Source organism: Opisthocomus hoazin, chromosome 10 (genome assembly GCF_030867145.1).
Source record: "Opisthocomus hoazin isolate bOpiHoa1 chromosome 10, bOpiHoa1.hap1, whole genome shotgun sequence".
Taxonomy (NCBI): domain Eukaryota; kingdom Metazoa; phylum Chordata; class Aves; order Opisthocomiformes; family Opisthocomidae; genus Opisthocomus; species Opisthocomus hoazin.
Window position 1 is genome coordinate 24,293,403 of NC_134423.1, and position 15,410 is coordinate 24,308,812.

A 15,410-nucleotide genomic window follows, 5' to 3' on the forward strand; every position below is an offset into this window, starting at 1 on the left:
CGCTCACTGCTCTCCTGATGCCATTTCGGCGCTCTGAGCTCAGCCTTTTCAACACTTCAGTCTTCCTCTTTCAGGATTTTTTTTTTTTTTTTTTTTGCATGTCTGATTGCAGAATCTGCTGCAGGAGGGAAGAGGGAAGCCAGGGGATGGAGGACGGGAGCCCCGACCCTGGGTGCTCCTGCCTGCGCTTCCCGGCAGCCGGCTGAGTCCCCGTTGCATTTGGGGTGTGTGTGTGAGTGTGCGTCTTTTCTAGAAAGTCCTTCCTGGGTGCTCTCCAGTCGCTTTTTTCCCACCCAGTCGTCTGATCTGCCTCTCGCTAGGATCCTCTAAAGAAAAAAAACAAAATTTAAATTGCTGTAATCCACACTGGCTTTTATTCTCTTCCAGTTCAGTTTAATCTTTCTTTCCTCTCCACCCTTGTGTCCGGATTGAGGGGGGGGGGAAACCCACCCAACAGCCAAGGGAAAGGCAGCATCGTCTTCCTCCAAGAGACGAAAGAGCCTGAGAAAGCAGGAGCCGAGCCAGATCCCCTCCGCTCTCCCCCCAGCACAAATTTAACCCCAGCTGCAACTTTTCCTCCGCTGGCGGGGCTGAGCTGGGGCTCCAGCACTGCTGGGGTGGGTTTTTCCCTCTCTATCCCCCCCCCACCCCCTTCCCCTAGATTGATTTTAGCGGAGAGGGAGGGGGGTGGGGAATCCTTTTTATTGCAGAGCCCGGCTCGCTTTGCAAGCCTTCCTCCTCCTCCTTCTCCTCCTCCTCCCCTGCTTTTTGTGCCCGCCGCAGCAGGGCTGGCCAGGCCGGGGGAGGGAAGCGATGGGAAGGGGAGGTCGCCCCCTCCTCTCCCTCTGTGTGTTTTTTTTGCAGGTGTGTCAATTTTAATTCTGCCCAGTAGGTGGGACTTGGTGACTTTCGCACCGTTTTTGTTATTTATTTATTTCTTTCTTTCCCCGGCTGCCTCCCCAGCCTCCCGTTGCAATCCTCCGGAGCGGCTGGCGGGGAGCGGCGGGCGGCCGGGCCAGCATGCATCCCCGCCCGCTCCCGCTGCCGCTACCGTAGCGGGAATTACAGCCTCTCCGAGCCAGCTGCCAGCATGATTTCATCTGCTGGAGGATTTTTGCATCTGATCGCTTGAGGTTTTGTTGTGGCTTTTGTTTTTTTTGGTTTTTTTTCTCCCTCTGTCTTTGTTTCCTTCCCCCTTTCCCCCCCTTCCCCTCCCTCCATCCCCCCTTTCCTCCTCCTCCTCTTTTTTAGAAGCAGCAATCGGAGATGGATGTCTCTCTTTGCCCTACCAAGTGCACTTTCTGGAGGGTATTTTTGCTCTGGAGCATTTGGGGAGACTATCTGCTTTCGGTGCTGGCTTGCCCTGCTAATTGTCTTTGCAGCAAGACAGACATCAATTGCAAGAAGCCGGATGATGGGAACCTCTTCCCTCTATTGGAAGGGCAGGATTCGGGCAGCAGCAATGGCAACACGAGCATCAATATCACGGACATCTCAAGGAACATCACTTCCATGTAAGTGGGGGGTGCCCCGGCCCCCCCCGGCGGCGGGCTGCGGGCTGGGCTGCCTGTGCGGGGCTCAGGTGCCCTCGGCGTTGCTGCGCTGCCTGGGCAGAGCTCAGCTCTGCTGCCCATGCGGAGGACGCAGCGCCGGCTTTTCCCCCCTTACCCCATCCCCCCGCCAAAAAAAAAAAAAAAAAAAAAAAAAATTAAAACCGAAAAGCCCAGCAACAGTTTGGCCAAGGCTTAAGAGGAATAAAGTAAATGAGATCTGATTCCTTAGCAGGAGAGAGCGCATCAGGCAAAGATGCTAAAGCTGCTGCTTCCTTTAACTGTTTGCTTCTGCAAGGGGCTGGGGGGGGGAACGCCACAGCCGCACACAGCCACATATATACCCAAATCGGGCAAGAAAAGCAAGTTCCGAGCTCCTTGTTCTTTCGAGACTTTGGATCCGATTAGAACGTCTTTTTTTTTTCATCCCCACAACCGAAAATGCTCCCTTCCCTGCCCTGCCTGAGTGTATCTGGGGATCTGCGGTTTCGCCTTTTTTTTTTTTGGGGGGGGGGAATAGGACAGTGAGATGTCCCTTAAGTAGCTTATTTAACTCACATTGTCGTAATTTTGCAAGTCGCCGTGGTGCTGCGAGAGGGTTTGTGTGTGTTCATCTCGGGGTGGTGGCGGTGGGGAGAAGCATCGGAACGGGGAGGTATTTTTAGTTGAGCACTTTGCGTTTGTTTGCATGCTTGTTTATCTGGAAAATCAACTTAAAGTTGCATTATCCTTGTTTGGAGAGGCAGTTAGCAAAGCCCGTGTTAATCTCATCAGCGCGGAGTCGAGAAAGGAATAGATTTCCTTCTCCTGAATCCATCATGCTGTGTGTGTGCGGAAAAAAAAATCCTCATCTCTTCCAATCTCTGCTCTTTATTTTCCAGTACATTTTTGGGTGAGATGAACTCCGAGCCATTTCATTATTCTAATGCTAATTGAAATGTGAGCATTTAGGGAAATGTAGCCCCCAGAGCAAGTTGCCAGTGGGAGTTGAGCAGAGAAGAGGTGGAATCCTTTATTCTGGCAGTTAAATGCAGCAAGGTTTGAAATGACTAATGGAGGATTATTTATTTATTTTTTTTCACCTCCATCGCACAGTTGCATGGAGGGAGAGGGCTTTGCTGGTCTCTTCCTAAGGCTGTTTTCTTTGGTCACAGTGCAATTGCAGCAAAGCCATGGAGTAATTGCAGTGCCTCTTTCGCAGCTCTGCTTGTCACCTTTGCTGGTTAAAGATGAAGGCAGCTGCTTTCCCGGCTTGCTTGCAGGTTCATGAGGTGCACAAGCAGGTTTTCAGCGGGTACCACTGACCCTGAACCCCAAGCCCTGCCTTCACCTTGCCAACAGACCTCTGCAAACCCAGCAGAAATGGGGAAAGTAAAGGGCGAAACTAATGCAGTGCTTCCCTTCCAATTGCCCCGTATTTATCCTGCGTCGCGGTGCTGGAGTGTTTTCTCTGAGGTGCCAGAGGGATGTGGGTGATGCTGGGGAAGTCGGAGAAACTCGTGGGTTTTTTTCCCTGTTTGCTGTTTGTTGTGGTTTGGTTTTAACCCTTTGGTGGGTGGGGAGCAGCGGGAAAGGCTGCGAAGGGTTTGGAAGCTGCCAGCGTGAGCAAGTGTGCGTTGTCAGATGCACGCACACAGCTGAACTGCTGCAAGAGGTAGTATTACGTGTGTCCTTTGTGCCCAGAAAATGTCTTTACTGCTTTGAAATTGAAAAATGCTGATAAGCAGTCCATAAAAAGGAGAGCGTCGAAAAAAAGGAAAAACGCACAACTCCAGAAACAGAGATGCTGGGTATTTTTTCGGAGAGGAGCTTCTCAAGTTGGGAAGGAGGAGAAGGTGCCAGTTTTTGCTGGATGTAGTACGCGTCTCTGCTCCACACTGAGCAAAGCACGTTCCCTTGCTCCCTGCATCGCTGCTGGCCCCCCGCCTCCTTCCTCAGGCTTGAGAGGGGCCAAGACGCAGGAGTGGGATGAACCCCAAAATGCTGTGAGGGGCTGAGACTGAGTATGAGCTAAAACTTTCCCCAGGGGTCTGTGCTTACTGGGAAGACAACAGTGGTTCGTAGAGGATTCTTCTGGGACCAGAAGGATGGTTTGGGGGGCGGGGAGGTTTCTGCTTCCTAGCAAAGGAGTCACTGCTGGGAGCCAGGGTTGAACCCATGTTCGTGCTCTTGTGTGGGAGGCATCAGGTCCTGCATGCTTCCAGGGGCGCGTCGAAGCCCAGCCTGGTCACCGCTGAATCACTGCTGGCACCGGTCTGATTCAGCTGGGCACCGAATGGCGCTTCCCCCTGCTTGCCACGCTCACCGGGGCTTGGCTTCGTTAGGCAGCTTGCCTCGTCTGTGAGCTGCGAGTGGGCGAAGACACCTTTGCCCACGGGGCTGGGGGGGTGAATAGGGGAGGCTTAGCTCTGTCCCTGTGGCCAAGGGGCTGTGATGCTTCAGATGGGTCCTCCCCGCAGGCCCTGGGCGAGGTGGTGGTCTCTGGTTCATCCTGCTGCTGGTGAAAAGGTGATGGGATGTGGGGTGGTGAAACCACCCTGGTGCCAACCGGGGCCTTATTCATGTCCGAAAGATGAGCTTAGCTTTGCCATCAGAGCTTGGGTGGTGCTTGTGAAAGGCTGCCAGGGCCAATTTCAGAGGGCTGGAGAAAGAAGGCAGTGTGAGACAGCTTGGTGGGCTTCTCCATCTTACCCCTTTGAGCCAGGGTGGAGGCCCCTCCACGCCAGCCCACCCCCCTCAGGCAGGTCCCCCCAGAACAGGGGCGAAGCCGTCGGGCACTTTGGGTTATTTCACATCTCAGGCTGATAAGACCCCCAGGGCAAGGATGACAGAAGGAGGACAGGAGACACCCAGACTGCAGCGCTGCCCACGGAGGCTGGCAGGGTGGGCCAGCCCTGTAGGTGCCTGCAGTGTTGTACCCCATCATCGAGCCTCCCCTTGCACCCCTTGAACGGCCTTTTCTCCATTTGCTGCTGTTTCTGGTTTCTCACCCGTCCTCCTTCTTTTCAGGGAGAGCAGAGCAACTGCAGTGAGGGTAGGGTGGTTCCTGCCCCAGCTGGACTGGGAGGATGGTGGCACACAACCTTTGTGCAAATCCAGGCGGTGCCAGGTTAATGGTGAAGCAGGAAAAGGGCAGGAGGTGCTTTCCCTGAGATGGAGGAGGAGGTTGGGTTTGCTGCTGTCCTCTGCCCTTTCCCAGCCTGCCCAGGAATGTGTCCAATTTCAGATTGCATGCCTGGGGACATGGTTCTGCACACAGATCCCTGAGAGCTGCCAAGGGTCCCATCTAGCCGAGGGGCTGGCTTGGACCCCAGCTGAGATGGCTCCAATCTGGAGTCGTGCTGCTGGACTTCCCCTGCTCAATTTGGGGAGAGGGTGACCAAGGGGCTGGGGTAAGTTCACGCTGTTGCTTTTCCCTGTGCAGCTGGGTGGCCTTTTCCGTGTCCCCAGCCAGGTGTGACTTGCGGGGATGCTCAGGCTTCCTCCAACCCAGCCTCAGCCCTGCAGTGTGGGGCTCCATCCTGTGCAAGACCTCTCTAAAAAGACCAAACGCACAGGCAGATCTTCAGTCCGGGGGGGTCCCATGGCACAAAGCCCCTTCTGCCCCTGTGTACCAAGCAGCTGGGATGTTTGTCACCTTTGGTCCCCATCCATGGCACTATGGGGGGTATGGCCAGGGCATGGGGTAGCTGGGCTCGCCTGTGCTGCCGTGTGTAGGGGCGATGGTGGGCACTGCGGGCCAGGGATGGGCCGGGGAGTTACCCTTCTGGCAGCGTGGGCAGCGCCTGCATGCGCTGGCACGGCGCGTGGGGAAGGACGGACGGAGGAGTTTGCCATCTGGGCCTCCCTACTTCTCAGCTGTTGCTATGGCACTGCGGAGATGCTGCCAGGCAGGCGACGGTGGCCTGTGTTTGTCACCCCTGGGCTCCCTCCAGGTAGGGAGAAGTCCCGGGTATATAAAGCCTTGCTCCTTTACACAACCTCACCAGGGGAGAATGGGTTCCTTACAACAAAATACTGCAACAGGTGGGTTTGCAGGGTTTATTTGTGCAGCTTGTAGCTTCCTTCAACCAGGTGAGCTGAATTCAGAGCAACTCAAGAGGAGGTGGGTTGTTGCAGAGCACCATGGGATGCAGGATTTTGGGGTCTCACTGTGCTGGGGGGGGCATCTTTACCCCTCATGGACAAGAAGAGCAGCCCCATCCTTTCTTGCTGGGCTGTCTGACCAGCCCACGGCAGCACTCACTCCATCCCATGGGCCTGGCTGGGGGTGGAAGAGCCACGTCAGAGCCGGGTGCTGTGGGGGGCGAGCGGCAGCGCAGTCCCCACTCGCTGCGCGGGAGCTGGGAGCACGTGGCGTGGGGGAGAGTGAGGGGGTGCACGGAGCGGCAGCACCCCTTCGCTGCTGGAGGCAAGGCACCGGAGATGCCCATGTGTGCCTGCATCTGGGAAGCAGGGAAGAAAGAAAAGGCAAGCATCTTCCTGGAAGGGCTGGGGGGAGCAGAACTTGCTTTGGTGGCCCAGACAGCCGGGAGAGGGACTCCTGTAATGCTCAATTGGTGTTTGCTCTGCTTCGGACAACAGGACACAAACTTGTTCCCCTCTCTGTGAATCAGCCACAGCCTGCGCAGCGTGCCTTGTATGCTGCTGCTCTCCGGAGATGAAGGACTCTGTGTTCCCAAGGCTTCCCATCCCACTGTTCCTCCCATCTCCTGGTCCCAGAGACTTTGGCTGCTGAAGAGACCATTGTGAAGGTCCCTAATTCAATCCAGCTTTGTTTTGCAGAGCTCTTGTTTATGCAGGGCGGCTGTCCTGAAGCATGTTAGGAAGCGGGAGGCAGATGCAGCATGAGCCTGTGAGGACAGAAGAGGGTGCAGAGATGTTTAGGACAAGGAGGTGGGCTGAGATATGGTCTTGATTCTCTACAGGTGCTTTAAGGCAGGAGCACTGATCCTGACTGCCCCATATCGTCCCCCGTGCATCAGGAGATTGGACCCATGGAGGGTGTAGCCCTGTGCAGCGAAGAAGCTAGACTCACACCAGGGGCACCCAGTTCTGAGTGTGTGCCCTGGCCTGGCTGCTGGCTCCTTGCCCTGGTCTTATGACCTTTCTTGCTGCTGACCAGTCCTGGAGGGAGGCACTTTCCTGGCACGGGTGAAATCTGGAATCTCTGTCACCTTTGCAGACCTCCAGGTTATGTGTGGGGGCAGAGCAGAAGGATCTGGGGTAGATTCACTATAAAAGGTGATTTTTGGAGGAGTCAGCTGTCGTGGGCAGGTCTCAGCTCTGATTTTCCAGCAGTGGCTGAGGTAACACCAAGCAGAGGACATCAGGCACCTGAGGGTTACAGCCCTGGTTTGTCTGGGACACAGGATTCCTCCTGGGTTGAGTCACCTGCCTTTTCATGTCATAGTATGCTGGTGTCTTTGCCCCTCTCGTGCCTGATCTCACTGGGGTCCCTAAGTGCTCCCCAGCCATGTCTGCATTGCCTGGCTCTGCTGATGACCCACACCAGGTATTTTTCCAGGGAGGAGACAATTTTGATGTCTGCCAGGACTTTCCAGGCTTTTTCTGAGTTGAACAAGGGGCCTGAGTTCCTGCCCAGACAGGAGGAGCTGGTGACCTGGATGGTTTCAGGATGCATGTGACATCTTTCCAGACCTCATCTCCTGCAGGGTTTGGGGAAGTCTGTCAGCTTTGCCTGCTGGCTTGTCTCCCTGGGCTTGGAGAAGTGAGATGGGGCTGCTTTGGGTCTAGGACAGGTGTTTCATGGTGGAGAGAAGCAGAGATGGAGGGAAAGAGACTGAGGAAGGACCTGCCTTGCTTCCCTTGGAGTCTTGGAGATGTGGCAATGGGCTTTTGTAGAGCTCAGTTAGAGGAAGCTCTCCCGGTCTGCTCTACCACATCAGCTCAACCTTGTGGGGGTGACACCTTCACGTGCTTTGGCATGAGGCTGCTTGTGGTCTCCTAAAGGCTTGTGACCATTCATGCACCCAGCAGTGCTGGGCTCTTTCAGTGAACCCCCTAAACCGGCTGTGGGATGGCCTGTGGGATCATCACTGGCGAACCCCACAGGTAAATCGTGCTCAGCGATGCTGCCCAGTGCTACCCTGGCACACCGGCTTGTCCTGCTCAATGCAATGCCCTTCTTAGATGTTGCTGACGAGTTTATGGATGGATTGGGTGCATCCCATTCAAGGAGGGCTGCAGTCAGGTGGGGAGTGAACCAACCCCTGAGCCTGCCAGGCTTCCGAAAGCGAGCGTTAATAACGCTTGTAACTTGGTGTGCTGGTGGATGATAGGTTAACCGTGAGCCAGCAGTGTGCCCTGGTTGCCAATGGTCTCCTGGGGTGCATTAAGAAGAGTGTGGCCAGCAGGTTGAGGGAGGTTCTCCTCCCCCTCTAGTCTGCCTTAGTGAGGCCCCATCTGGAGTACTCTGTCCAGTTCTGGCTCCTGGAGAGAGTCCAGCAGAGGGCTACGAGGATGATGAGGGGCCTGGAGCATCTGTCCTACGAGGAAAGGCTGAGGGAGCTGGGCTTGTTTAGCCTGAAGAAGACTGAGGAGGGACCTTATAAATGCCTACAAATATCTGAAGGGTGGGTATCAAGAGGACAGGGCCAGACTCTTTTCAGTGGTTCCCAGCGACAGGACAAGGGGCAATGGGCACAAACTGAAGCAGAGGAAGTTCCGTCTGAACATGAGGAAGAACTTCTTCACTCTGAGGGTGACGGAGCACTGGAACAGGTTGCCCAGGGAGGTTGTGGAGTCTCCTTCTCTGGAGATATTCAAGACCTGCCTGGACAAGGTCCTGTGCAGTCTCCTCTGGGTGACCCTGCTTCGGCAGGGGCTTGGACCAGATGATCCACAGAGGTCCCTTCCAACCCCCAACATTCTGTGATTTACTGGGCACTGTGCAATAGCAGTGATTTTGAGCTTTGGGTTTCCTGCAGCAGGGGAGTTTGGGTTGTGTGGGTGCTTGCTAAGCAGGTGTGTTTGGCAGAAGCCTGCAGGCTCTGGCCTTCTCCAAATTCTCTTGCTCTCTCCCGTGCACCAAGGGGTTCACAGCAAAATCTCCACTGAGACGGTGCTGCGGGGCGAGTTTCTTGTTCAGAGGCTGCAGTTCACGTACAGCGGTTGGGTATTGCAGGCACTTTGTGCCCCGCACCAAGGGTTGGGCAGCAGCAACCCCGTTCCAGGTCCCAGAGGGCCACGCACACAGCACCAGGATCACGGCTGCACCGGTCTGGTCCCCGTGGGCATCTCCCAGCGTCGGGAGGCTGCTCCGGACAGGGGCCGTGCTGTAACCCCCCTCCCCCCGACCCTGTGCCCCCCGGTGACAGCCGGAGCCCGGCTCAGCCTGGCTCGTCCCCCCCTCCCTTCCCCCGTTCGCGGTGGCTGTGCCGCTAGATGGCAAGCGGCAGCGTGCGACAGACAGCCGGGCTCCGGGACCGAGCCGTCAGCCGGGCCGGGGCCGTCGGGGCTGCGGGGGATGAGGGGTTGGGTCCGGGTCCGAGCCGCCGCTTGCTCGCTGTCACGCCGATGGATGCCGTGCGGGAGAGGAGCCTCCGCTCTGGGCTGTCCGTGCTGCCGTAACCCCCCTGGGCTCCCAGCCTGCTCCCCGGGTGGGCACCCGCGGCGTCGGATGGTCCCCTGGGATCTGCCTGGGTGCTGGGTCACGGCTTGTTTCTCCATGCGGCGGTGGGAGGATGCGGTCAGCGCGCCGCCACGTACCGATAGATCTTACACCCGTGTCGCAAGCGATGCAGCCCCAGCCCGTCTGTGAATTGGGGTGGTTTGCAGCTTTTTGGCTGTGGGGAGGTATTTCTGGGCTGTTTGAAGTGCTGGGCAAAAGGTGCCTGTTTCGGGGTGGTGTGTTGCTGTCTGCGTCTGGCTTGTGGCTGTGGGTGATCCACAAGGAAGCCCTTTACAGCTCTGCTCATTTTATTGATGGGGAAACTGAGGTATGAAGCAGAGGTGCAACTGGTGTGCAGGCAGCAGAGTGGGGCTGGAGAGCATTCAGCCCAGCACAAGCCAGGGTTTAAGGAGAGGCCAAGCATGGTGGGGGGGCCTTGTTTATACAAGGCTGTTATATCACTCCTGTTGTATTGAACATCCCTGGGAAGTGTCCCCAGAGAAATCCTGGAGTTAGAGGCAAGAGGGCACAGGCTGAGAGCTGTCTCTGAATGCCTCCAGGGTGGCTTTGATGCTCTTTGCTTCTCTGATTAACTCTTTGCTGCATGGGTTGGATGGAGGTAGGTGGGCTAAAGAGGCCACATGCCCTTTCCCAAGAAAGAAAACCTGAGAAGAGCCTGGTGAATGATGCGGAAAGGGCTGGTGGTGGTAGGAAGCTGCTTTTGGCCCTGCAGCATCCTCCATGTGGAGCTCCTGAAGGATATCTCATTCTTCCTGGCAGCTGGGCCCAAGATGGGCTGGTTATTTCACTGCCGGCGATTGCCATGCGCTGCCAGCGAGGTGGAAGGGCTGTGACACCCAGTGGTCCTGCAACGCAATAGCAAATGGGTCCCCAGCATCATGGCATGGGGGTGGGTGATGGACACGGATTAGGGCCATGACATAGCTCAGGATCTGGTCTTCACTTCATTTGAAGAAAAGGAGATAAAAAACTCTCTGGACTCCTCTTGGAAGGCTGCACTGGAGTCAGCCTCCACCAACGCTGCTGCGTGTGCCCTTGTGCATCTCCGTCTTCCATGTCTGTTTCCAGACCCCATGGGGCTGGAGGTCCTGCCCTATTACCTTCTGAGTGTGACCTGGCCCCTGCTTGCCTGGAAGAGTAGCACCAGGGAAGTATGTGCTGTATTTTTAGCTTGTTTTTGTGTGATGTAGAGGTTGGAAAGCTGAAGGAGAAGTCAGAACCATGTGTGCAGCCAGCTTGCCTCCAGCTGCCACTCAGCCCTCTTGGTGTAGGAGGTAATGGAGCCTGTTAGTGACTGTCCCCATTCTGTACCCTTCCTCCAGCACGTGCCCCCACCTCCACTTTTGCCTTCTCCCAGCTTCAATCTGCCTAAACAGAAAGGAAAGCTGCTTATTTAATTAAAAACAAAAGCCCCAGCAGTGGAGCAGAGAGGTCAGGAAGGATTCCCAAGGGAGTGTGATGGGTGATAGCACAGGTGGGTAGCTTGGGGTGCTTGTCCTTGACCTCAGTGCTTGCTGCAGGGACAACTAAATGGCCTTAGGATCCTAGGGCTCCAGGGAAGGAATCATGGAGATGCTGATCCCAGGTGCTATCCTCTGTGCAGCCCCTTCCCTGCAGCTCCCCTAAGGCTCCATGCTTGGCTCGGTTGTGCCAGGGAGGGCACAGGGCACTGGTGCCTTTGCTGGCTGCCCCGTGCTGTCCCTGGGGGACTGAGAAATGGGTAGCCGGAGATGTGAGCATTGTGAAGTCCCCATCCTCCTGGGTTGTGCAAGGCTGACCCTTAACTAGCTCCCCCTGAGCTCTCCTCAGGTGGTTCCCACTAGGAAATGTTAATGTGGAAATGCTCAAACAGATGCTGGGAATCTGGGTGCTGCTGGGGACTCTGCATGCTCAGGGTTTTGCCAGGGCTAATTGGGAACATGAGCGCTCAGCTGTGCCGCAGCGATGCCAGCGTCTGACTCCTGACCCTGCCGGGACATGAAGCCACATGGGAGAGAGTCTGGGTGCCTCCAGCTGCTGATCTTTCTTCTGCTCCTAGAGCAGCTCTAGCCTCAACCCCCATCCCACGCCCTCCATGAAAATGCTGTGCAGTGACCTGGGCTGGGAACCAGGAGTCCTGGCTATCTGTTCTGTGATCCAGCTGTGTAACTGCTCCCTTGGACTGCTTGCCCTTGTCCTGGACCACAGCCCTCCTCCTGCCTGCTTCTAACCCAGATAGGCAAGACTAGCTTGTGCATTCCTCGTGTCCATCCTGGTACAGATGGGATTGCCTCTGGGGAGCTCTGTGACTTGTGTGGCTGGAAAAATCTCTCTTATCCTCCAAACCTCTTGCCTCCAGGATGTGGATGGGTGCTTCCAGGGCAATGATGTGGGTCCTGGTTTTCCTGACTTGTGCCTTCCTTGTGCTCTCCTAGCCAAAGTATATCCCAGGAAAAGTGAGCTGAAAGCCATTGAGATGTTTGGTGGTGGTTGCTGCTGAGCCTCCTGGGGAGCAAGCAACGTTCAGTGGGACATGGGTTAAAGGATGCTCTGTATTCCTAGCTCCCCAGCCTGTGGAGAGCACCCTTGTCCTTCTGGGGGTCTCCTTGTGCCAGTTTGGAGAAGCTGAGTGTTACTGGGGACTGTTTTCTAGTTTGGACCTCACATGGGCTCTGGACATATCTGTGCTGCCAGCAGCCTCACAGGCTGCCCCAGGCTCTGCAGTGGGGAGGGCGGAGTAGCATGGAGCCGGCTCAGTGTCAGAGCAGCAACCTGGTGCTGCCTTGGCAAGCTCTGTGCCCTTCTTGTGTGCAGGAAGGGATCCTGCACAACAGGGAGCTCTATGGGGCCTGGCACCCAGGGGGTTAACAACAGCAAGGTGCATGGTTCAGCTGGATTGGATTTGTAAGAGGCAGAGCCTAATGAGGCTGAAGAGGTATCAGGTGGGAGAGCTGAGGTGTGGGCATTGAGGGAAATTAGGGTTTGTGGATGAGCAAGGCAGGCAGTGCTCCTTGCAAGATGCTGCAGCAGTGGTTTTGGGAAGAGGAGCTGAAGCTGGGATGCTCTCAGGTATGAAGCTGGGTGGGTTTCCTGCTCTGGATCAGGGCAGCGGTGCAGTTGGGAGGGAGGTGGGTGCCTGTAGCTGGTCCCCGGAGCAGCCCTGGCTGCCTGCTCCAGTGGTGGGCTGTGGTGGTGTGTGTTGATGCTTGTCTTTGTGTCCCCCCAGCGTGTTGTGTATAGATCCTCTGGCCCTTGGGAGCACAAGCCCTTGGTTCCTCAGCTGTAGATGAGATCCCATCTTGGGGCCAAGAGGCACAGATTTTCCTGCCAGGAAATTTTTGTCTCTGTGCCTTGCCCTGCCTGCGTCCTCCTCTGGGTCATAATGGCCAAAGTCCCCGATGTCCCCAGTCTGAGCTGTGCCTGGTGTTGCTTCATGTTGTGGTTAAGCTCTCCCTTCCAGGAGCGATGGTGGCAGGATCCTCAGGCTTTGCCCCAGGCTTGTCCCCAGCCCCGGGAAGGCTGCCCAGCACCCGCTGTGCTCCACGCTGCCCTGTCCCCGGGGGAAAGATCCCTGCCTTCCAAAAGGCACGGGTAACAGATTTATTTATTCAGAGACTTAATTAGCATCTTTAAATATTAAATAGTAAACAAACAGCGTCTAGTGGGATCAACATTTACAAACAGGGAATTTAATTTTTTTTTTTCCCTCTCTGGGACATGCACTTGTGTTTTAAGTGTTTGGGGAGGAGCGGCTGTGTGCGGGCTCTGGTTGACGGGTGAAGGACCGACCCACGGCGCTGCTGGTGAAGGAGGGGAGAAGACAGGGGTGAAGGGCCCTGAACAGACAGGAGGGCTGGGAAAAAGAAGGTAGAGAGGCAGGAATGTGTGCTCAGAGCGTGGGTGTTGGGGAACTGCAGAGCCAAGTGCTGGATTTAGGTAATTCTCTGTAGGATGTGGCATCCCCCTCTTGCCCAGCCAGGTGGAGGGGGACAGGCAGGAGGTGGAGGCTCCTGCCATGGTACAGCTAATTCCAATCAAAAGGTGGTGGTCCCGGCAAGGGGAGGTGGTTTGCAACTGATCTGCATCCTATTATCTCTGCAAATGGAGGCCTGCCTGGTAGCGGATTACACTGGGGGTTATTTATTGGCAAAGCACTGTACAGTTTTAATTTTTCCTTTTTGCTTATTCAGGCTTTAGCTCCAGAGGAAAATAGCCTGGGGTGGCTTTGAAATGGATTCTCTCTGCCCCATTAACTTATTCAGCGAGTTTAATGGGCCTTTTTTTCTCTGAGCCTTGAAGCCATCATTAAAAGGCAGAGATTTATAAAAGCAAAGATATTCCTGAGCTTTAGTCAAACTTTGGGGTAGAGGGGTGGGGACGATGGTGTTGCCGCTGCCTGTGGTTTGGGTGAAGATGTACAGGTTTTCGCTCGGGGAAGTTGTGAGGGTTGGATGCTGCTAGCATGCCTCTCTGGAAATTTTGCATGGAGAAGAAAACCAAGTTGTTTGGGACACTGCCCTGGTGCTGGTGCATGTCGGTGTTTCTGTGCTGGGGAGATGCCCCTGAGGAGCTGCGGGGCCAGCCGGGCTGTGCTGGGAGAGAGCCCTCGCCTGTGAGTGATGGGATGTTATCAGGGCTCTTACATGTTGGGATATTGCCCAGTGTGACTTGTAACCCATCTGTACTGCAAAACTGCTGTCTGTACAGGCTGAAAGAGAGAAACTTCTCTTGCCTTGTGTAGGCTGCTCACAACTTTATTTTCATCTTGTTTGTGGCATGCCAGGGCTGGGCAGTGCTCGATGCTTTCATGGGTGTCTGTGGCCAATGCTTGGAGCCCTTCCCCTCCCTCCCTCTGCTAGTGGCTCCCGGTCCTGTTGTGCTCCAGTATTGAGCAACCCAACAACGTGAGAAATTGTGTGTCCCCTGCAGGCATTGCACTTGTTAAGTATGTGGTGTCCTGGTGTCTGGTGCAAAATAGGATATCTGGGAAGTGTCTGGAGAAAGAGACGGAGATTAAATGTCTGAGTGAATTCCTGCTTTCCTGGGCTCTTCTAGGACCAACCTCTCCACCTTTTGTGTTGCAAACAACACCTGGCATCTTTCTGGGGAGTAAATGTAGAGGCGTGTAAGGCATGGGTTGGCATGTCACCTATGGGCACCCTCCTGCTGGCACAGTGGAATTTTTGGTCCCCAGGCCACGATGCATTACGAACGTCACTTCTGCATAGGCAGCCCTCGGCTTGTACCACCAAAGGGGAGCAGCGGCGGGGAAGGGCTGGGGGCAGCAGGGTTTGCTGGCTCACTCCCAAACGAGCTGGTCCTGGCATCTCCTGGTGACAGAGACCAGAGTGGTGCCTGCCACGCTTCCCGGAGTGCCCCGCACAGCGTGGCATGCGCTGATGGGAGGAAGTGACAATATGGTGGAGTGGCAACCAGAGTCTCAGTGCAGGTTCAACTTCTCCTATGTATTTCTTTACAACTCTTGAGGTTAACCCCTGGTAGTATGAGCAGGCCAGGCATAACCTGTGTGAACCTGGGCTTGTTCAGCCTGAAGAAGAGAAGGCTGCGAGGGGACCTAATATATACTTACAAATATCTCAAGGGTGGGTGTCAGGAGGATGGGGCCAAACTCTTTTCAGTGGTGCCCAGTGACAGGACAAGGGGCAATGGGCACAAACTGAAGCAGAGGAGGTTCCATCTGAACATGAGCAAGAACTTCTTCCCTCTGAGGGTGATGGAGCCCTGGAACAGGCTGCCCAGGGAGGTTGTGGAGTCTCCTTCTCTGGAGATATTCAAGACCTGCCTGGACAAGGTCCTGTGCAGCCTGCTGTAGGTGACCCTGCTTTGGCAGGAGGGTTGGACTAGATGACCCACAGAGGTCCCTTCCAACCCCTACCATTCTGTGATTCTGTAATTTCTGTGATTCTGTCTCCATGCCCAGCCTGGCACCTGCCAGCCCTGGTGTGCTGCTACTAGTACGAGTGTGGGCTGTGTGGTTTGTGGCAGACTGGGACCCAAACGTGCTGCCACCCCTTGCTTTTGCACCGTGCACTTGAGGTGTGCATCCCCTGCCAGCCCTGGTGCAGTTCAGGAGTGGGGGGAAGATGTGGTGGGAGAGGGAAGGAAACTGCTTACCCAAACCAAAATGCTCAGGGTTGCATGTGTGGGGCTGACCCCAGACCCTGGCTCCTGCTGGGTGCCAGAAGCAACTGGAAAATATGACCAGA

At 55.5% G+C, this 15,410-nt stretch overlaps 1 protein-coding gene across 3 annotated transcripts in view; it reads left to right on the forward strand.

Annotated features, from left to right (window-relative positions):
- The first annotated feature begins 483 nt into the window (after positions 1 to 483).
- NTRK3 (neurotrophic receptor tyrosine kinase 3) overlaps positions 484 to 15,410 on the forward strand; it is a 234,413-nt gene continuing 219,486 nt past the window's right edge. Inside the window, exon 1 of one of the 3 annotated variants that reach the window (XM_075431339.1) lies at positions 484 to 1,514. In XM_075431339.1, coding sequence (XP_075287454.1) covers positions 1,267 to 1,514 — 248 coding nt within the window. In that variant the 5' untranslated portion in view covers positions 484 to 1,266. The remainder of the gene's footprint in view (positions 1,515 to 15,410) is intronic. The other 2 variants (XM_075431340.1, XM_075431341.1) reach the window with 2 other exon arrangements.